The following is a 23,125-nucleotide window of genomic DNA, read 5'->3' on the forward strand; positions in this document are numbered from 1 at the left end:
GCCCCCAAGTGGGCAATCCAACAAAACAAAGGAACTGTGCGAAACGGGACTCTAATTGTTATATGTTTATCCGCAAAAGCAAACTATGACCGCATTAAGAGAGCGAAGGACCTACCCCAAATCTAGATATATTCACTTTTTTGACCCTTTATTGCTATGTGTATGTGCCATATCCCTGTAGTGCCTTTCCGACTTGACTTTGGCCATTTTTTAATGTGCGCCAGTGGCTCGGGACTCGGTACTCGGCACTCCGGCTCCCAAAATGTATTTCACTTCATTTTTTATTTATGTGGATATATGTGTTCGTGGCACCTCCCCTTCTACCCCCTCATCCTAGAGGGGAGAAAAAAGGTTTGCGTGCCAAATTATTGTGCCAGTGGCCTAAAGTTCCTTTTTTGCCGCCTTTTTTATTCCAACTGCCTCATTTATTTCCTGCTCTTTTTGTGGAGCTCGGGGCAGCAGCCAAAACGCAAAGTGCGTTGTACTCTCTTCCTACATACACATATATTTCGGGAGCTGACTGTCCAAAAAATATCGATTGTAGGAATGTTCCATACGGCGTATGGGAAATACGTGGTTACGGAGCGAAAGGTTAATTATTCAAATATATATATATAAAGGTAAGGGGAAAGGGAATGCTTTATTAATTATATTAAATTATTTACAATTATTGATCCCACTTTAAAGTTACCTATAAGAGTATTTATTTGATTTTAATAAACAAGACTGTATGAATCGGTAAAGAATTCTCTTTTTATGCCGAATATGCCTAGCAATACCTTAATAATTGCTAAACAGTATTGAACTTTAAAGGGAATACCATTACATTTAGTGTACTAGTTAAACAAACATTAATGAAATGTATGCTTTATTAAATTTTATTTTAATTAAAAGTAAAAATTTATTGTTATTTTATTAAAGTTTTAATCTACTTAAATAACGTTTGAATAAGTTTTATTCAACTTCACATAAGTTGCAGATTAAAAGTAACTTCCCGTTGTCTTAGATTTTTCTTAGACCTTGGTTTATTTCCCCTACTATTTCTGGATCCATAAAGATCTTAGAGCTTGAGTGCTGCAACTGCTGCTATATCATCTGAAGCTTAAGCGGATGGTCACACACTCTAAAGCATAAACTTGCTTTTCCTGCACTTCCGCTTCTTGCCCCACTTTTCACTAACTCAACTTTATCCTGGCCATAACACGGCACAATAAAAACGAGTTAAGGATCTCTAAACCATTTTAAACATTTAGTGCACCGCAGCGGCCCAAAAAAAAAGAAAAGCTGCATATAAAGATAAAATATTTCATTTGCCAACCTCTTATATTTTTTTTGTGCCAGCATTCAACGTTTGTAGACTTAATGCAATTGTCGCATTATTTCTCCGGCCACTTGGCGAAGCACTCTGCGAAATGATATATACACAGAGGCAGATATATATAAAAGTATATATATATATATTTTTAAATACCTCACTCGAGTGTTTTTTTTGGTGGCGGTTTTGTTGTATTTTGGTTTTTATTTTGCCGCATGGCGTCTCGTCTGGCGTCTGCCACGGCGTCTGCAAATTCAGTGGAAAAGGGGGAAAATAGGGGCAAATAGGGGACAGCGGGGGGAGATTTTCTCCTCGGGATGGGAAATGTTATGTGTGTGTGTGTGTTTCGGGCTGCTTGTTTGGCTGCTGCCCCGGGTCTCTTGGTTATTAAGCCATTTTCATTCCCCACTTTTTGTTGCAAATCAAGCAGAGTGTTAAAAAAAATTAAATTAAATTAAAATTCTTGGCCAGCGGAGAGCCGTTGCACATGTGCGCAAAGTTTTTCATTTTCCCAGACCGGCATTTGAAGTCTTAGTTGATGCACTTTCTTTTTATCCTTTAAGTCTTTGTTTTGAGGACATGGCTTAATGAACTTTTGTTTGATAAAAAACGCTAAAGCCTGTATGGAATTGATTATTTTGTTTTAAATTTTAACGTTAAAAATAATTTTGTATTATATTTGTTATGGAATTTAGTTGCTAAAAAACTCTTCAGCCGAAGTTTTATAGAAAAATTATATATATACGTCGAAAAGCACTACTTTTTCAGGACACATTTTTGCATACATTTCTGTCGGGTTTTTGGCAGCCACTAATTGAACAAACTTAGACCACTCAGTTTACCCTCCGCTGGCCGAAAGAACTAAACAAAACAAAACTCTTATTTGCCTGCCAAGCGACCAACAATTGCATTAATTATGCGTGCAGTGAAATCTTTTTGGGAGTGGGAAAATGCTGGCAGAAAAGCGGTGGAAAGCGTTGGAAAAGTGGTGCAAAGAGGGGGGATGATTTGAGCACTGCACTATGGCGACAACAGCAATTCATCTTTGATGGCGAATGCCGGCAAAACTCATGAACACCCAGGCCCCGGAGACAATTTGTGCGTGCAAAATCTGGGAATTCATTTCTTTGTTTTGCCTTCGCAGAGTGTTTGCCTATCCAATAAGTCTTTGGTGAAGACGAGGGAACCAGGGAACGGGGGAACGACCAGGAGAGACCCAGTCCCGTGAAGAGGAGCAAATGCTAATCTTGATAAAAATAAACGCACTCGGGCACGTTGCTACACGCGAAGAAACATTTTAAAAACGATAAAGATAAATATATATTTAAATATCTTTAAGATCAAGAGTATTTGGAATTTAAGTTTTTCAAAAACAGAAAATATTTAAAGTACAAATTTTTTTTTAAACATATCAAAAGCTTCGTCTCCATAAATGATTACTTAATCCAGTATAATAAATGTAAAACTAAATAGTTACATTTGTTTTCTTTAATTTGGATGCTGAATGTGAAAAAGCTTTGACTAGAACAGTTTATTATACCCGTTACTCGTAGAGTAAAAGGGTATATTGTATTCGTGCAAAAGTATGTAACAGCTAGAACGAAGCGTTTCCGACCCTATAAAGTATATATATTCTTGATCAGGGTCACTAGCCGAGTCGATATAGCCATGTCCGTCTGTCCGTCTGTCCGTCTGTCCGTCTGTCTGTCCGTCTGTCTGTCCGTATGAACGCTGAGATCTCGGAAACTATAAAAGCTACAAGATTGGCATTTTGCATGCAGATTCTAGGAGTTCCTACGCAGCGCAAGTTTGTTTCAAAAAGGTGCCACGCCCCCTTTAACGCCCACAATCGCTTATATACGATTTTAAAAATTTAAATATTTCGGAAAAGTAAAAATGCAGTTTTATTGTGTTTATCAATACCTATCGAAATGTAGAAGAAATTTTTCAAATCGGACCATTCGTTAAAAAGTTATGCGTGATCATAGTTTCTATCTCCATCTCCCTCGCACTCCCTTTACCTGAGTAACGGGTATCTGATAGTCGGGGCACCCGACTATAGCGTTCTCTCTTGTTTTAGTATGGTAGATTCAAGTACAACTTCCATGCTTAAAAAAAATGTTGTTTTTTATTTTGGAAAGTATTTTTACACAGGCCTTTTTTTATTTTAGATTTATATATAATTTTTTAAACATAAAATTGTAAAAGCCTTGCTAAAGCTAATAATCAAATAATTGTCTAACATAATCGAGGGTGTCAGATTTCTGTGTCACCTCCTCATATTTGCCTAGCAATATTTTTCACTGTGTAAGGGGGTGCGAGGAGTGCTAAGACAGCATCTCACGTTTTTCGTCGCATTTTCAATTTGCTTGGCATTTGCCTTTTCCCTGGCCATTGTCAGTCGGAGTGCCGCTCCCCTCGCCGCCCTTTTCCCTGACTAAGTGAATATTAATATTGACTTTGTGTGCTCCTCGCATAGTTCACAAAAGTTTTTCACCTTTGATTGCTCGACTCGCTTCCCGGCTTCCCTGCGATATTTCCCTACTTGTTCTGCTTCTGAATGCGGCTGCTGCTGAACCCTGACCTCACCTCAAATCCACCCCACACACCCGCGACCCTCGATTGCCATTTGTGGCCTTTAAAGTCAATGGCATGCTCAGCGGTTCTTTTCCTGGAAAATTTATGTGCAAACTTTATGCGTGGCTCACAGAGTCCTTCGTTTTTCCTTTTCTTGGGAAACTCTCGCTATTTCTATTATCAGCATTTGTTGCTCTGCTCTGTCGCTTTTTTTTTGTGGCTCCCTCCTCCCACTTTGACATTATTTTCCCATTTTTATGGCATTTAAGCTCAAATGAGGAACGTGGGATAAGGATACGACACCCTCGATTCGGGTGTCACACCTTAAGAATTTTCCCAGGAAACAAGCTTGCTCACCTGAACAAAAAAAAAAAAAAACAGACTCCAACAATGTCAATATAATTAAATGAAGCTTATAAAACTGAACAGGAAGGCGAATTTTAGCAGAAGGTGGGAAACTGTCTTGGGTCGCACATACAACTTTGTTGATTGGATTTCTGGTTTAGCTGCAGTCATAAACTGAATGAATATGGTGGAAATGGAAAGTAGGAGAAAAATCCAGGAGGACGACAAGCCTAAATGAGATGAGAAGGTGCATGGAGGCAAGTTTCAGCTTATAGGTGGCTTAAAGCTGTAATCCTTGAAAAGAAAATCCTTATTGTATGAAGAATGATATTATAAAAAATATTTTGTAAGCTTCCTCCCGTTTCTTATTTTAAAAATACAAACATACAAACTCATACAAATATGTGTATTAAAGAAAATTTAACAAGAATGGAAGAAAACTTCGGAAAGGCGAAGCTTATAGACACTTTCAGCTGTTACATAAATAAAATATTATATATTTTCCAAAAAATTTTTTAAATACATTTTTTCTTAAAATTCTCGCTTTAAAAATTGAGCAAATAAAAGTATGATTTACCTATTTGATTTACCTATTACAATAAGAATATAAAATCTATAGTATTTCAAAGAAAAAAGCTCTGCAAAATGATTGCACAAGTTTGTACAATATAGTGTGAATTTACTTTTTTTATATTGAGAAAACAAATATTTAAGAACAGCATAAAACCATTTTTCTCATTTTTACCTTAAGTTCTTACTTTAAAAATGCGTTGACATCGCTTGCACTTTTCGTTGGGCTTCCGACAGGGTTAGTTAGCCTTCATTTAATTAACCCATTAAAAGCAGCCCGCTTCGATCTCTTTAGCTTCGATGGAAAAGCGAGCATTCAAAGTGCAGGCTGCAACTTTCGACTTGTTGGCCTTTGACAGGCCCCAAAACCATTTCCAACAATCAAGTTTGCTTTCAAAATATTTGCCACAATGAAATCATGCCTGTTTGTGTGTGGAGCCTACCCCCCTTTTCGAAGCCCCCCTCCACTTATAGGCCTCCGCCCATGCCTCAAACAGTTTTTTTTGGGCACAAGAGGGGTCAAAGGGGGTTCAAAGTTGAGTTCGCTTGGCGTGCGAAAGTTTATTAAAAACTTTGTGTGCTTTTTGCAAACAAACACAAACACACTCCCCCTACCGCACACACACACACACACACAAACGTACTTTTTGCTAAAGGAAGAAAACAACAAGAGCAACTGCCATGTGAAACTTAATAATTCACACGGGAGTGAATTTTTCACAATTTTCACTTTTTTCCACCGTGGAGGTTGGGGCTTTTTTCACCAATTTTATTGAAGCGTAAAATATGAACCAGAACCACAAGCTGAATGAATGAATGAATGAATGAATGGTTGGGAGGAGGACGAAACTCTCTGTGAGCTTTTAACTTTTGTTGACATTATGAAACCTCAAAAGTTTGCGTTTTGCTCTTTATTATTTGTTTTACAGCTAGTTAAGGCCATTGTTCCCAGTGTATGTGTGTGTTTAAGGGGGGGCCAAAAGAAGAGTAGGAGGGGCACTATAACGCGCTTCTTCTCGGCCCATTGTCTGTGCTTTTGTATGCAAATCAGAGTCGGAAAGACAGACACTCACAAGTGGAATTGAATCGCTCACTGGCCCCTTTTCCATGTGTAATTTGTTAATTACTTAATTGAGTGTTGCCGCTGGGCAAATATATAATTTAAGTCGTTTATGCGATTAGTTTGGTGTGGGGGGAACTTCAATATAATGTTACAGGTTCCCAAAAGTATGCTTTCTTATCCGATGAGAAATTATCTGATATTCTTAAATGACTGCAAAAGATAATGATTCACATAAACTATCTGAATCAAAAGGATAAAATATTATTTTTTTTTATTTTTATAATTTTAATTATATTTCACACATACAATTTTACATTCTATTTCATAAAATTTGGGCTGAGTTAATACGAAATAATTTGATGTCCTCAAAACTTGCTTAAATTTGGAGCTGTTGGAGCATTAAATTAAATTGTAAATGGACTGTTTTTTGATGATTTTAAGCCAGCTTTTTGGTCGCTATATTAGATTACAATACCATCGGCTTTTCATGAATATGCATATTTTTTTTTTATGCCTGAAGCGGGAGCTCATCATGGCCATAACTATTAGACGGTCCGACCGACTGCATTATGCAAAACTTATAAGCCATAAAATGCAGCCGACTGGGCCTAACCTGCCCCCCCTCCCCCTCCACCTCCCCACCCTCGTCCTGGTGGTCCTGTCTGGTAAGTCAGCAACTTTCGAATGCAAAGTTGTCAGCACAAAAAAAGTTAACGCCGAGAGTCCTAACTCTCTCCCACTTAATTTCTGCAGCTATACGGTTCTCTGTCTGCGTCTCGACTTTTATGAAATATTAGCTACCAACTTATGCACATAAATCTTGCAGTGTCGTAGAGAGACTCCTTCGCCGCAAAAGTTTTTCGTGAATTCCACGAAAAAAATAACAAAGAATAGAGGACCTCCCAAAAAAAAAGGTGTGAAAAGAATGGAGCAGTCGTTGAGTACTTTTAAATATCACATTTCAAATTGCAAAGTATCTTCATTAAAATATACACTAATTTGGACTGCAAGTTCTCAAATTACATTGGATGGGGAATTGCGGAATCTTTTTGTGGTTTCATTTATCCACGTAAAGCTATTCGAAAATTTAGCTGCAGAAGAGATGCCTTTAATTGAAATTTAAATAAAATTGCACTGGATTTTTGTTTTTGTTGACCACCAGGATCTGCCAATGCCACTGTTTCCCTACACTGATAATGCATTGCAATATTAATTATGCATTTACTTAATTAATGGACATAAATAACAAAATTAATTTCCGTAATCAAACCGATGAGTTTTAACCATATGTCATTATTTATTTAACGAAATTCTTGCAGCACTAGGAAGCTGTGATTTAATCTGTTTAAAACATAAATAACAGTTTCCCGTTATTGATATTTTTGCAGAGCCTCTTCAGTTGCCAAGATGTGCAGCAACAAATGGTGGTAACATTTTCGGACCACAAACTGGACAACAAATAATTATCGAGTCGAGAGGAAGCACCCACAAGGAGTGAACACAAAATGTCTGACCACAAACATGCCACCACAACAAGGAGCAGGCCATGGCTAAGTGGAGCCATTCCAGTGCTGCTCCTGCTCCTGAGCCTGGTGATCCTGCCCCCGGAGTCCTCAGCCTTCTGCCCCTCGAAGTGCCAGTGCCTGGGTGGCGAGGCCAACAGTCGGGCGTTGTGCGTGGACGCCGCTCTGGAGGACATGCCCATCCAACTGAACCCGGAGACGAAGTACATCAACCTCACGGTGAATCGGATACGTGACCTGGCATTCTCGCTGCCTTTCTACGCGAAGCTGGAGATCCTGGATCTCTCGCAGAACATCATCGAAACGCTGGGCTCGAAGAACTTCGAGTACCAATCGGAGCTGAGAACTTTGAACCTGAGCAGGAATTTGGTCAGCTCCCTGCACAAACACGCCTTCAAGGGACTGACCAATCTGCTGCTGCTGGATCTCAGCTTCAATCGCATCGAGACAGTGCATCCCACGGCCCTCAGTGATCTGGCCTCTTTGGTGGAACTGGATCTCACGAATAATAATATTGTCAGCTTGGAGGACAACTCCTTCAGGGGCATGAGCACCCTGGAGGTTCTGGTATTCCGGAACAATCGGCTGCTGGACGTTCCGGCCAGCAATCTGTGGCATCTGCATGCCCTCAAGAGCCTGGATATGTCCTTGAACCTCGTCGAGTTTGTGCGGAACGATAGTTTCGAGGGCTTAAAGGAGCTTTTGGCCCTCAGTTTGCAGGGCAATGTCATGAGCGAACTGGACTTGAACGCCTTTGAGGGACTCATCTCGCTGAAACATCTCGATCTGGCCGATAATAACCTAACGGTAAGTTTAAGTTTTACCAATTGGTTATCATAATGGTTTTAAAATGTTGCTTCTTTCTAAGATAGAGAAATCTTCATTAAACATAAAAATAAGAATATTTATAAAATATTAAAATGAACAACTGAACTTTGCAATCTTTTAACCTATACCGATTCGTAATATCTTTCTGATTTAAAAGTACAATCAAATTGTGTTGTCTGAAATTTGTCCAGTTACCTTCAGTCAACTCAAAAGATATTTCATAAATTAGTTGATGGAATAATCAATATTCATTTTATAATAGAACACTTGCCTTAACTAATAATACAGGTTCCAAAAATTCTTCATTGAATAATTGCTGTGTTGCAAAGTCAGAAAAATCACTTTCCTAAACGAGAACTAAGTGTGAACTTGCACAAACATTTTCTAACCTTATACGCAGAACTAGCATTGCTGGTCTCATAAATTTAGACACTTTGCCAGGACTAAATCCTGCGAGCAACACTTTGCCAAAGCGGATTTCCCACACCAACACCGACCCCTTCTAAGTTCGTCCTTCCCGGAGTTTAGCTACATTTTGCATACGCAAAATTAATAACCATAACTCGTTGTTGCTGTCCGTTCGCACACACCCATGTGAGGCAAGGATACACGCACTCGGCACTCGAGTCCTTTCTGCCGGCCATGTCCTTTCTGCTATTTATGCATGCAAACATGTCCGTGTTGCCTGATTTTTGCTGCCTCCTTCGCAGTTGTGGGTGTTGTTGCACACTCTTTGCTTAGGCCCTCGGCCGTTTGGCCAGCGTTTCTACGGGTTTTGTTAAATGTTGCCTGCTATTCGGCCTTTCTCCCTTTTCCCCACAGCTGAACTCGTTTCCCAGCAACTGAGCCGGCTTAAAGCTGCTCAAAACTTTATGACCCGACAATTGTGCAAGAACGAGAACTTAAATTGAGCGAGGTCAAGATAAAGCTGGAACTAAGATGTGAAATCGAAGAAAGGAGCTGAAAATATATGTAGTATCGTACTCAACTGCTTAAACTAATAAAACGTTGAGGATTAAACTGAGAAAGAGGAATTCCTATATATGTACAGTAAATTCTTCATAATGTTCAAACGGATTTAGAAAAATAAAGGCAAATAGTAAAAAAATAACAAGCTAAAAGACTTTAACATTAAGTTTAAAATTCCTCTATTTAGTATAACAATAATCACTTTAAAACTTAAGTTGAAGTCAACTCAAGTCCTTAACTTAGTCTTTGAATTGAACGAAACAATTTTTGGGACGCACACAATCATGCAGTCTTTGCTTTCAATGTAAAAATTCTGGTTGGCCCAGGGTGAGACAATTAACTTTTATTTTTCAAGCCTATTTATTGAAATGGTCGATTCCGCAGTGACAAACACAGTGACAAACTGTTCCAACATATTCACCCCCTATACTTTAATATTAGATAAGAGAGGAAACTTATAGCATTTGGATTTTCCAAGAATTTGTTCACCTTTACTAAGTCTAAGTCTATTGCATTATTACTAGTTAATCATTTGTAGACAATGTTCTCTCCTGTCAACCAGACTAGCCGTTGCTCTTAACTAGTTGTATAACTAGTTGATTTTCTTACTAGTTCACATTTTTAAAGCAAGTAGGTTGTTTTGTCAGGCAGCCTGAGGAGAGGGACTTTCAGTTGAGTTGTGCAAATCCCCTGCTCAAGGGTGAAATTGCAAGTCCTGGTTAGTATCCCACATTCAGATAATGGAAATGGGGAAGAAGTCTCCAGAAATGCGTTTTTATGTAATCATGCACAGCCTGTACACACAGAAAAATTAGGATAACTTTTGGTAACATTATCTAGTTTTTATGATAATTTTTTGCCAGAAAAATAAAAAGAAATGTCTATAATTATCATGCGACTAAGTCTGAGAACACTCGAATAACATTTGAAAATTGCTATTATATTCTGATGTTAATAAAAGATCATATGCCTAAATTTAAAAAAGGTATATGAACGTGTTATTAAAATTAGTATAGCATACAAATAAGAATTCATGATTACAAAATATTATAATGAATAAAATAAGCCAGCAAAATGTTTTATGTTTAATTTGCGGAGCTGGATTTCGTCAACTAAATTTTTGTTCTCTGTAGTTGCAACAGCAGGAACCTGTTTATGCAAACTGATGGATGCAATGCAACCGAGTGGTGGTCTCCAGATCGCCTCCTTCTGGTCCGTGTGGCTGGGGACCGGTGCTGGAATATACTTTGGGTCGTTAGATGGGGATATCGTGTGCGTGTGTGTCCTGTCTGATGGCTAAAAAGGAGTTTCTAAGCAGGTGCAGCTGCAGTAAGAGCAGCAGCCGCGCGTAGTCAACGGCAACTGACGGTGCGGAGGAATTTATGGCGCTCGGAATCAGTTCGAAACTACTTAAAATACCTTTTGGCATTTTGTAGTTGAAATATGGTCGGTCTGCCACCCACTCGCATCCCATCCCCATCCCCATCCGCTATTCCTGGTTAGCCCAGGATGTCCCTGGCTAAAACCTCCTGCTGCAAACCTGTTCCGGTATTTTCAAATGGCATTCTTTTTCGTATTGGACAGATTGTTGTTTTATTATGCACAGAGGATATATCCCGTCAGACATTCTGCCCCATTTTGGCATGCGGCTAGTGCATGAAATTGTTGTCTGCATCTGCATAGTTTTGTGCAAAATATAGAGGGCAATGCCAGGGCATTATGTCTGGAGTCTGGAACAACTCATGAAGCATGTAAAATGCAAAGGGTAAATATGATTTATGAAGTGCGTTGAGTTGCCTGTTTTGACTAGCAAGGCAATCTCGTTTACTCGATATTAAAACCAGGGACGGATAATTGGTCAAAGGTGATTCGATTTACCGCTCAAGTTAGGCTTTAAATATAGAAAATAATTGTTTTAGAAAATTAAAATAGGCATGCCAATACCTTCATGAGTTTATGTTTATGTAAATATAAAAAATACATTTCATTGGGTTCACAAGTGTTTTGTTCAATTAAAAATTTAACAAAAAAAGTTACAAAAGGCCATTGTAAAAGTGGAAATTTTGCACAATTTACTGATTAGGTTAAAATTCCATATTTTGCATGTTTCAAAAAAAACATTTCCATTTTCCCATTCTTTCTATACAAGTAAATTAAATAACAAAGCTTGAAATAACTTCCGAACCATTTTACATTTTCATAATTCAACATTTGCTGATGAATGAAGTGGGATGTGTTTATTTAAACTTTTTGTTGTGGGTTTTGATTTTGCATTAAGTGTATACATATACATAAACGTCATTGCACTCAACTCTCAGATAAAACAAAATAATTGCAAAAATATTCAACATCAAATTCGCATAAAGTTTCAATAAAACCATATTTCGCTTTTATTTTTGTTGAGAGCGTATATCCGAATGTATTTATTTTTATAATTTCATTAAGTCTTGTTTGTATTTTGTTGCATAAATTTTGCAAACGGTTGCACAACTGCAAAATTGTTTTGCTGGAAATTTTATGTTTTTCTGTCTGAGAATTTTCGCAGGTGTGGAATGTAAAATGTGAATGTTTAAAATATGGGTGTGGAAAAGGGTGAATTATTTTGTTAAAAAAGCAATACTCGCTTATACATACATTTACTTATTGCCTTTGAAATTTCTTCGTAATTAGCTATTATTTTCAATACTTTTCCCTTCCGTTTTTCCACTCGCAAGAGGAAATAGGAAATTAAATTGAAAAATCAAAGTCAATAAAATTTCACTTTCTTTTCTGGGTCTTTCCCAACTCTCTCTTTTCCTACACTCGCCACTCACGCCTTTTTTCACGCTGCTCTGGGTCCAGAATTGGCTGGAAAAGGGAACGAGAGTGGGAAAAGCCTTTTAATTAGTCCAGCAGTCGCCGGTTTTCCTTTGAGTGCAGTGCCAACATGAAAACACCCATACAGAAATAAAAAAGGCTAGCGGGGTTGCAGTATAAATAATGGGAGGCTAAAAAGTGTTGCCATTTGGTTAAACAATTGCCCGGCATGGCCTACATTGCGTATGCGTAATGCCTTTTAATTTTCAACCATTTTCGCTGCCTTATGAGCTTTTGGCCAGCATTTGAATTCATTTGCCACACACTTGGCTCTACCCCCTCTCTTCCCCTCTCTCTGTTTTCACAATTTTTCTTTATTTTTGCCGCTTTCCTCGGGTTTTTCCCCCCCACCCAGAAGTTCATTACGTTATCGCGGAGTGTATTCGTGTCCGGACGCCTGGCACGTAGCTTCCGACACGCTAAGGGAGAGAAAATTCGGGGAAAGCGGAGAAAGGGGAAAAAAGGGAGAAAGCGGAGAAAGGGAATAGGGAGACGAATGACGAACGAAGGGTGTGGAAGAAGGTGAACACAAGTGGCAGCCAAAATTACAGCCAAAAGCTTTTGGCCCTCTCCTTCCGAAAAAAGGAAACCTTTTCTTTTATGCATGCCACACTCTCCTCGAAGCTGTCTCAGTAGTTGTAACAAATTCGTTGCAAGATTGATTTTATTGCCCCCCAAAAAGGAAAAAACACAGACGAATTTGCTGGGCAGCGAGTGATGGAACACACAAAAAAAAAACGGCAAAAGGGGAAGTACATGACGCGCGTTTCCGTTTCCGCTGCAGTCGCTTAAGCAACGCTTTTCTATTGATTTCCTCTTTTACTGTTTAGTGTTCACTTTTCGGGTTGAGGGACAGCTCTCTCTAAAAACCGCAAACCGTTTTTAAAGTTGAGTAGCTTGCATTAATATTAAATAGGATTCAAGGAGGCCAAACTTTTCATTTTGGTTTTGAATGCTCTCTAAATAAAACACCTATTTTCCGCTTTTTATTGCAGATGGTGCCCACCCAGCAGCTCTCGAAACTTTCGAACCTCACCTATTTGAACCTGGGGGGAAATCGCTTTTCCCAGCTGCCCGCCGTCGCCTTTCTCAACTTGTTTCATTTGCGCGAATTGCATTTGAGCCGACTCGACTATTTGCAGCGCATCGATTCAAGGTAAGTTCTCGGCCAAAACTATTTTCCAACAACAGCTCAACTCAGTGATACCAAGTACAAGTGAAAGTGGGTCAGATGAAAACGAAACTATTTTCGATTTAGGACGAGCTAACAATAAACAAGACACCAGCGCAAGATGCTGTCAAACTGTTTCAAAGTTTAAGATCTTTTGGGAGTTTGGAGCTAAGGAGTAGGGAAGTCATTTACCACACATTTGTTGCACTTAAGCAGGATAATCCTAAAATTAATCTTTCTTGTGATTGTTATACTTCACGTTTAAATTTTCACTCTCTCCTTCTATCGATTTAACTTTAAAGACCCCATTACTTACTTACTTTGGAATATTTTAAAAACGCCAATTTATACAGTTCGAACTCCTTATTGTTAGTCATTTTTAAATGGAGGAAATATATAAAACGAAATAAGAAGATAAGAACGCTGAAGTGATGTTCTCAAACCTTCCGAGAGATAATATAAAATATACTCTTAAATCCACTCACATAAGTAAAAACAATACATAATATATAAAGACGTCTGTCTTTAGCATTGATAAGGTTCTGCGAGCAAAAGTTTAATTACTTCTTCAAGTTAATAGCATATTATACTATCTGAAAAGCCACGCTGTTTTTTCCAAGAAATAAATAAAGCAGATTTCAATGTTCTATAATATAATTTTTATTGTTTTGGCAGCTATAATATTAATATAAGCATTTATTAGTATTTTAACCTATCCGCTATCCATTTCTCGTGGTCTTGAATCTTTGTAATGACGATTGCACCATCCTTGACATGGCTTATTAGGCCAACAAGTAAATATTTCTGGACGTCGTTGACCGTGTCAACAGAAGCAATTACAGACCCAGGCATTTCATAAGGTGCATAGATCGATTCGTCAGGTTTGTCCACGCAGAGTTGATTGGCCTCCACAGGAATTCCAATCTTCCTGGAGCATGCTGCATTATCGATCCTGTTCAAGGCTACACTTGTAGAGCCCATCACCTGATCATTGTAACTATAGAGCAGGGCAGTCCACGTCTTTGGAGAAGCGGTGTTCACTCCCATACAGATAGGTTGCACAAGAACTAGAAGCAAAGGCATTTCGTTATGAGGATGTGGATAAAAATGTAGTTAGTTTAGTTACATGAATCTGGCACGCCTTTAGATAGTTTGATCACAGCTATGTTGTTCTTTATTGACTCTGCTGAATACGTGAATTGTGGGTGCTTGCGGTACCAAGCAACTTCATAGCTCTCAAGATATCTGGTTTCCACTTTTCTGCATAGAAAGGTTAAGAATTGATCATTAGCATACATAAACGAAAACATATTTTGATATTAAATCACCATATTAAGCACCACTTACATATCGTGTATATTATCGGGAAATGCACTCGCAACAGTCACGACAAATTCTAAAAAATAAAAATAAAATATTACTTTACTATCACGAGCCGATTAAAAATCTACCTACTTCTTGTGATTAGGGCGCCAATGAAATTGTGCTCGAAAAGGGACATTTCCCATAGGCGCACCAGAATTCCACTACCCCAATCGGATCTGCAGTGTTCGGTCAGAAGTCTGGTTTCGGATTCGAGCACCGTGTTGGCTATCCAGTATTTGAAGGCATTCACGTCAGTGTACACTCCAAAGCCATGGCAATCCGAATCGCCGTAGCTCACCACTCCAAACTGCACATATCTATCCTTTCCCCTGTATGTGAAATTGGCCGCCAGTGGACCCCCGGAATCACCTGTACAGGTGTCGCCGCCTTTATCTCCGGCAGCGCAGATCTTGTTCACACCAGAAGTAAAGCATAACTCATCTGCTATTCGGTGCACATCGAGGAAGTGTAGAATTTTGCTATCTAATTCATGATCGGTTTTACCCCATCCAAAAGCAGAGAATTCGTGCACATTCTCTGAAGTTATCTCCTCATCCAAGATTATGCAAATTGGGCGTATGTAGGCTGCAGACAGAAAAAGTATGGGAATCAAACATTTCGATGCTTTTTTGATTAATGGCTGTTATAACTTACATTTTAGAACAACTTCAAATTGCAGTTTTATGAGAGCTAAATCGATTGACAAACTAAGTTTGTTATAGCTGGGGTGCACTATAATCTCGGAAGCATTATGACGCTCGACGTGTGGGCACTTGCTTTCTGGGCACGACCTGTCGTACTCACCCAAGTGAACGACTCTAAGATAGTTTAAATAAACATCAATCCGAGTTTCGGTTGGCCAATGCCAGTGTGGTACTTACAGTTCATCTAATTTCATTTCTTTTACGCAGTGCGCAGCTGTGAGAACGTACCCTAGAAGCGGTAGAGATTATAATATGATCCCAGCTTAATTCTTCCGCCCCTCACCTTTGTGAACTAGTGTTCCTCCGCAATAAAACGTAGTCCCATTGTATATGCCTGCCATCCAATTAGTGGTCCTCGGTAAGGCGCGCTGCCCCTGGGTAATTCTGAAGTTGACCGGCACTGGGCCGTCACAACTTTCGTCCAGGAGCTGGGCAAGTCCATTTTGGCAGAGCCCCAACGCGATAAGAGCTATCGCGATCAATCCGCACATCGTTCCTCTTCAAGCGATTATAAGCGACTGACTGACTAGTGCTCAACTCGCTCCAATAAAAGTCTCTGATAAGCGCGATAAGCTCAGAAACACTGTGTGCACTCATTTTAATGGTGACCTTCCTGAACCCGAATTAAATATTTCCAATGAATATTATGATTTCTTTTAATTCACATAATGTACAAATAAAAGACATATTTATTGGCATCGCATATTTAGCTCTCAAAACTCAATTTAGAGCCATTCTTAAAATTAAATAAGGTCTGTAATCCAAAATAAGCAACCGCGATATTTTATTAATCTCTAAGCGAGAGATCTGTTAAGCCGGATACCCCATCATAATTCAAGAGGTTAAAAGTGTTAATCCTTATTTTAATTAATTCGTTATTCATTTTCCATAGAATACTTCTATTAACTACATTTAGTTACATTAACCTAGCACATCCTTAAGTATATTAATCACAGCCATATTTTATTTTAGAGACCCTGCTGAATACGTGAATTGTGAGTGCTTGTGGAATCAAATAAAAATATTTCTGGTTTTCTCATTACTGCACAGAGAAAAATAATGGAATCCAAAAGCACATATAAACGGACAAATAATTGTGTATTAAACGATATATTCCCATTTACATATTGTGTAGGAAATTGAAAAAGGGACTCCCAATAGTCTCACAATTCCTAAGGCATTTAAATATTGACATTCTCGGTATAAAACTTCGGTAGAACGAAGTTGCGCAGTATTTTACTTTCTGTTCAGAACGCAACAATAAGAGCTGTCGAGAACAATCCTCATACATTTCGCTTCAAGCTATTATAAGCCACTGACTAACTAGCACTCAATTCCCTTAAATAAAAGTCTGTGAAGCCAAAACCTCCAAATAAATGAATTTCCAATAACTTCACAATTTCAAAAACTAGTATTTTACGAAGAATGATTTTATTACTGTAGATCAATATAACTTTCCAAAATTACACAAGTTTTGTGTCTTTATTATTTTTTAAGCAAAATAAATTTCTTAAAAATTAATATAAATTTTAATTAATTGAGTAAAATTCGCATTTAGAACATATTTTTGAACTTTTAATGCTTATCTTTTTGACCATGAATATGGCTGTATATAGTCCGACTAAAATTATAATCTTTTTTGCAAATAATTTAAAATGTTCTGTATTTTGGTAAATAAATTCTTCCGTTACTCACAAAATCAGGGGAATTTCCCTCAGATGCAGAACTAAGCAGCAGACAAATCATTATTGCTCAATGCAATCAATCATGCCTAATACGCTTTTGGTAATAAGATGCCACCACACTCAACGCAAGAGGCGGGGGCGTGGCAGGGGCAAATGCTTGAGCTCAACTCGAGCATATGCTAATTCAATAATTCCAGGCAATTTTCATATCAAATCGATGAACGAGCCGAGACTGCCGCCCTTTGAGTTGGCGATGTCAATCAACCACCGACAGCAGAAGAGGTAGCTATGTGGCAGATATAGCTCCGCAGCAGCATCAGCCACATGCCACGCCCCCTGGGCGACATGCCGCTTTACAATGACATTAACATGACTTACATGACAAGCGATGAGAGGGACGAAGGACGAAGGACGCAGGACGAAGGAAAGGGAAAGCAGACGGCATCGTATGCCATTTAAATGAGTTTAATTTGGAATTTTCGTTTGATTTTCTTGGCACAAGTTTGGTTAAGGCTATTCCGCCCTGCACCCCCATTTTCCGCCCATTTTCCGCCCACCTTCTAACCACCACCCCCTCCCTCCTGTTGGCCTTTGTAATTGCTTTTGCTTTTTGTTTGGCTTTTGTTTGGGCTCTGTCTCAGTCTTGTGTAAACTTTTCCCTTCACATTGTTCGCAGACTGTTGAAATTGTTGCTCAATCTGCCCAAACACATTTACATACGAGTATATGTCTCTGCACATATATAGTGTGTAGAGTGATTTGCAAACTAAATTCGTGTTTGCCTTGACTGACTGACAAACCGACCGACTGACTGATCTCAAATTCGCTGGATTTTTCACCCTTATGTTAATTTTCTAGAATTGGAGTTGAAATGCCTAAGCGGAATACTTTGAAAATTATTTAAATACCTTTGAGAAATACCTTTCGAGCTTTTAAAAATAATTCTGGTCTCTTATAAATAAAATAGGTTAACATTATCATATAATTTCTAATTAAACAAAATGAACAAAAGTTAGCTTTACCACAATTTAGAACAGATTTCCAAAATAAAATATATTTTTCAGAACTCTCATAAATACAGTCTTTTCATGCCTAAGCTGTAATTCTTTTATAATTTTAAATTCGTCCGGTTTTAAACAAACCTTCCCCTCTACTTATTTTATTCTGCTTTTTATTCTTTTCGCTTGTTATTTTTTTAAAACTGAAAATAATATGCAGACATTTTTTTAGAGAGTGATGGGGAAGTTGATGTAAAATTCATTAGCCAAAAGGGACGAATGCAAAATATTAAAGGGGTTGCCAGACAAATTGTTACCTTGCCACGCTTACAAGCCCTTTCCATATTTTCCTTTCACGAAATAGCGAAACATTTTAAAGTCAAGCGAGATAGACACAGGAACCCCCGAAGACAGAGAAAGACATATATGTATGTAAATATTTATGCAAATGCGTTAATGGAAATCTGAAATGTGGATAGGATGGCTGGGAAAGAGGACAAACTGCGATGGCGACACGTTGATAGTCGAGTTTATGGGGCGACAGGATACATTTCCCCAAAACACCGTGTGTGCTTTCCCTTTCCCTTTCCCTCGGATCGCTGCTCATTATGAAATCCTTACACCTAAACAATCAGCGCGAGTCCTTGCAAAATTCATTAGGCAGCAGCACGTTGTCCACCCACTTTCACCCACTTTCACCCCTGCGAAAATCAAACAACCCTTCGAAACAGGAGTTACAGGATTTTCGAGAGGTAGCCCATATCAAAGGGAATGCGAAAGTGAACATGACTTAATAGCAGAAAGTCATTCCGGAAAAAGGACGGTAGGTGTTGCCCGGTTTATTTGGCTGTGGATTTCAAAATTGAAACTAATTGTTTTAAAATTTATGCGGAGCTTGTTTTGGGGGGGCATGTGTGACATTTGTTTTGTGGCAACTTTGGGGTAGCTGTTCCCCAATTTTTGGGTCTCTGACTAACTGCCTTGACTGCGCTCTGAATTTTGATGAGGATGTATGCCGGAGTTGAATGCGACAATTGGGAATTAAATTCGAGTGTAATGGACTGTGCTGACTATAATGGGTTAGAAATAAACTCATTGAAGGGTAAAAGGTGCAGGACATACAATCTAACATTATGGCTTTCCCTTTAGTCATTATTTCTCACTCCGAAGACTGACTTTGTTTAACGAAGGCGCATCAATAAAGGGATAAAGTATACTTCTTAATTTGTAGAATAACGAAATGATCAAAACATTTTCAAATGACAATAAACTATTAACCTGATTGCCTTAGCTTGAATGTTAGATTTAAATATATGGATTTATCAACAAAATGTTCCCCATGTATCAGTAACAAAATAAACTGAAATGACTTGCCTTTAAATAAAATTATTTCATACAATTTATTCGCATAAAAATACATTTTCAGCAACAGATAAAATGTGAGATAAACAAAAATATCAATTAGTTACTTATACAAGCAGCACCAATTACCTTCTTCTTAGCTGCTTTGCCCCATCTCATAATTTATTCTGTCCAATTTCTTGGTAATTGCCACTTGTCTTGTTATTCATTTAAACAGAATCACTTGAAAAACACTGCTAATTAAGTTGGTTACTCTGGCACCACCTTTTAGCTTTCATCAGTCTCACCTGTAGCGAATGCTGGTGCCTCATTATGCCAAAGTTTAGCTTTATTTAAATTCAACTCTCGGCGAATTCAAGTGCAGCAAGAGGGTTGGGGGGGTGGAACATGCATATGCATAAATAGACAGACTTAGACTTTGGTCGTCCTGCTTTTGCCGGTAAATACGCATAATAGCTAGTCGGGTCTTGAGTTGCCACTGCTGCCGCCTTGAAATATTTCCCAGCTCATAATTTATGGAGAAATATGGCTGGGGTCGCAACATGTTTATGTTTTCCTGTTTCCGTAATTTCTTCCTGCTTTCATTTCGTCTTTTCTTCGTCTTTCTGTTGTTTGCACTTTTCTGTTAGCACACCGAGTTGTGAAAAAACATGCATTGCATACTTTTGTGAGCAGCAAATGAAAGTCGGAAAACTGAGCGAAGGTCTTAACATTTTGACTCGACCCTTTGTTTATGTTTACACTGCTCTTGTTTATTAAGATTCTGCCTCTGTTGTTGGCTCATTAAGCTGACATATTTCCTCGCAACGTTTTGTTTAATCAGAGCAGGGGAAAAAAGGAAAATCCTGCAAGTGGCAGTCATTGACTTTACGGTTGATAATCGTATTAAAAGTCCGTTTTAATAGCCACTCTAAGCACTCACTCGACGTCCTCTTGTCGTTCAATGGGAAACATTGCAAATGTCGCCAGCAATAAAAAACCAGTCAGGAAAATTGCCCAGTATGTGTGCCATTAATGTTGTCATGTGATGTACGAGCTTAATTAGCTCTCCACACATTTTCTATGTGTTTGTACTTGCGCTGTGACATAATTAGATAACAAATTCATAAAGAGAAAAAAGCTTGACAAATGGCCATCATTTGCAAGAAATATGATTTAAGGCTTAGTGCTTTTTAATATTATTACAGATATGTAAACATTTAATGCATTACCAAAGTGTAGCAGGCCAGTTAATATAAGTATGCTCTGGTACCACTATCCCTTGAGTTACGCTCTCTCGAGAGAGCATGTTACTCTCTCAAGAGAGCGCCTCTCTGTGAAAACGGGGGTTGAAAGCAAGCTGCCTGCGAGCAGTGACTTCACTTGGTTATGAGAGCGCAACAAAAGAAGATCAGTAAAAGACAAGCAGAGATTAGTGAACTAAACCTAAACGAATGTAATTTAAACTTAAACTAAATAAACTAAAGACGCAATAAATAATATATAATAAAAACATCCTGATACAAAAGAATATTATCAATAGTTATTAAATAAATAAAAACAATGAATTCTGGTATATGGTATATTAATTTTACATATTCTTCTTATAGGAACAAAAATATTATTCAATGACAAACTTCCATATTAAATTCTTTATTGAACAATTTTAATTTTCTAAGAACTTGTTTGCAAACATTATTCTACATCCACCAAGATAGTTCCTTACTATTGTTTGTAAATAAACTACAATTATGTAAAATTAAGTGGGCGAAAGGGAACCCGTCCTGCATTTTTCTTTACAGCCATTCCTTGTTACAACGCCCACTTGACTAGCATTATGCGCTGGAAATTAAAGGAACTTGTGGGGCGTATATGTAATTTAAAAACGTTTAAAATGTCATTAACAAATTGCGCGGCCATATCATTTGATAATGTGTCTCCAAGCTTTTGAGATTGCGTGCATGTGGGTTGATTATCGTTTCTGGGGGAAAAACATTTCGAAAGGTGGGGCAAAGTCAGAGAGCTCAATGAACCCAGGAGTGGAGATCCTCAGCTTATATGATGTAGTTAAAACGTCAATCAAATGTATAGAGAGAGTGGAAGCAGGCGATTTGCGGCAGTTGGGCGACCGAAAGGATTGACTGCCATTCAAAACTATATCAAAAAGCGACTGACAAACTGTTTGACAGACTGCCTGATTGACTGTCCAGACAGCCGAACATTCATCCTGCCATCGAGTTGGCAAATGCCGAATGCCGAAGTGACTGAACTCTGACGCTGTAAAGTCCTGGCAGTCGTGACTGAACCCAGCGAACATGGACGGCAAACATTTCAATCGGATTTCGAGCAATTCCAATTCAGATTCGCACACACATACAAACAATTTGCATAAAAGGGAAAAAGAAGGAACGGAACAAGGCAAACATTTATGCCTCACACACGCAGCCAGAGACACACACGCTTTCCACCCATGGCAGCCATTTCCGTTTCCGCACGTTTGACGTTGGCAAACGCAGACAAAATAGTCGGGAAAAAAGTAAACCCAAAATCAGGGGGGTTTCTCTGCCCAGTCGAAAACATGAAACATGCAAAATGAAGTTTGAATCGCGGGGAACAGACCGAAAACCAAATTCAAACAGCAAAAAGGTGGGTCTAAGGACCCCGCCCCCATTTTCCCACCACACTTTTCCTGCCATTTTGTTTGCCCTGTCACTTGGTTTTTTAGGCAGTTGCATTTTAAGGCCAACAACAGGTCGATGAGGTAAATCATCAACCTGTGGAGCCTCTCGCCCAAAAAGTTCCTTAGATGTCACGTTTTCGTGTTGGTTTTGCCTTCCTCGGATATTTGCATAATATTTGCACAAATAATTGAATTTATTTTTTGCTCGTGCGGCTTGTGCGCTACCCGCTAAATTGTTTTGGGTAAATTTCGGCTTATGTCGTATGCAGACAGAGTTTGTTTTGGTAATGCAAAGACCCATTTTTTTTAGGTTCACCGCCTGCAATTGAGGTTTTTTCGAAGTTTTTTATCGTAGTTAAGTTAAATGTTAAACTTGCCATGAAATTGAATGTTCAGAAGGTGGAAAGATGCTAGTGGAGTACAGGTAAATGGGGACCGTGTGTGTGGGAAATTGTATGGTCTTGATAACTACGTCTGGCTGAAAGTGTCTAGAGATTTTAATGATTAAAGTAGGTTAGGGCAATGTGTTTTAATGATTATAAAGTCTGTTAAATTTTGAGATAATCTAAAAAAATATAGTACGTTATATTCACAGCTATTCTTTTATAATCTCTCAAAAAATATACAAGGCTGTTTTATTAAAATCAATATTGTTATTCAATCAATTTTCAGGCAAAAATGTACTTTCTTTGAATAATATTAAATAAATTTCTTGTTATGCTTAAATAAATATCATTAATAATTTGGTATCCAAGATCCTCGCTCAGATGGACAGAGTTCCAAAGCTCTGCTGCCAATCCCTCAAGTCATCAGTCAACCTAATGAATTTCATCCTTTAGGGTTGGCAAACAATTTTCGTTCTCATTGCCACTGCGATTCGAATTCATCACCAGTCGCAGTCGAATGAATTCGCTGCAAGCTTATGGCCTCGAAGGATTTAACAAAATGCGGCCACTTATCAAATCAATGGGTCCTTTGGTCCTTGGTTCCTTGAGTCCTGGGGAGCTGGAACTGCAGCTTGTGCAATAAATGCGTTCATTTAACATGAAATGCAAGTCGCAAGCTGCAAGTATTGAAATGAAATGTGGCCTGCTTCAGAACGCTTAAAAGCGACAAATTCGCTTTGTGTCAGCGG

The 23,125-nt window shown here is 38.5% G+C and overlaps 2 protein-coding genes across 2 annotated transcripts in view; one reads left to right on the top strand and one right to left on the bottom strand.

Annotated features, from left to right (window-relative positions):
* LOC108053972 (leucine-rich repeat and immunoglobulin-like domain-containing nogo receptor-interacting protein 3) overlaps positions 1-23,125 on the top strand; it is a 93,889-nt gene that overhangs the window by 67,252 nt on the left and 3,512 nt on the right. The window contains 2 exon segments of the mRNA XM_044456542.1: positions 7,259-8,200; positions 13,042-13,202. Coding sequence (XP_044312477.1) covers positions 7,376-8,200; positions 13,042-13,202 — 986 coding nt within the window. The 5' untranslated portion in view covers positions 7,259-7,375.
* Positions 13,894-15,787, bottom strand: LOC108053964. The gene is made up of 7 exons (XM_017136703.2): positions 15,570-15,787; positions 15,464-15,515; positions 15,237-15,400; positions 14,673-15,167; positions 14,565-14,613; positions 14,344-14,477; positions 13,894-14,284 (listed from the first exon to the last, which is right to left on the bottom strand). Exons 1-7 carry the CDS (start codon positions 15,775-15,777, stop codon positions 13,917-13,919), a joined length of 1,470 nt encoding a protein of 489 aa, XP_016992192.2. The 5' UTR covers positions 15,778-15,787; the 3' UTR covers positions 13,894-13,916.

This window comes from Drosophila rhopaloa, unplaced genomic scaffold (genome assembly GCF_018152115.1).
Source record: "Drosophila rhopaloa isolate 14029-0021.01 unplaced genomic scaffold, ASM1815211v1 contig_115, whole genome shotgun sequence".
NCBI classification, from domain to species: domain Eukaryota; kingdom Metazoa; phylum Arthropoda; class Insecta; order Diptera; family Drosophilidae; genus Drosophila; species Drosophila rhopaloa.

What these genes read in the sequence shown, in the direction of transcription:
- LOC108053964 (XM_017136703.2), bottom strand. Translation starts at nt 15,777, where the DNA reads ATGTGCGGATTGATCGCGATAGCTCTTATCGCGTTGGGGCTCTGCCAA. An exon ending in GAAATGAAATTAGATGAACT is followed by an intron (nt 15,401 to 15,463) that starts GTAAGTACCACA and finishes AAACTATCTTAG; the next exon opens with AGTCGTTCACTTGGGTGAGT. An exon ending in TAAAGGCGTGCCAGATTCAT is followed by an intron (nt 14,285 to 14,343) that starts GTAACTAAACTA and finishes CTTTGCTTCTAG; the next exon opens with TTCTTGTGCAACCTATCTGT.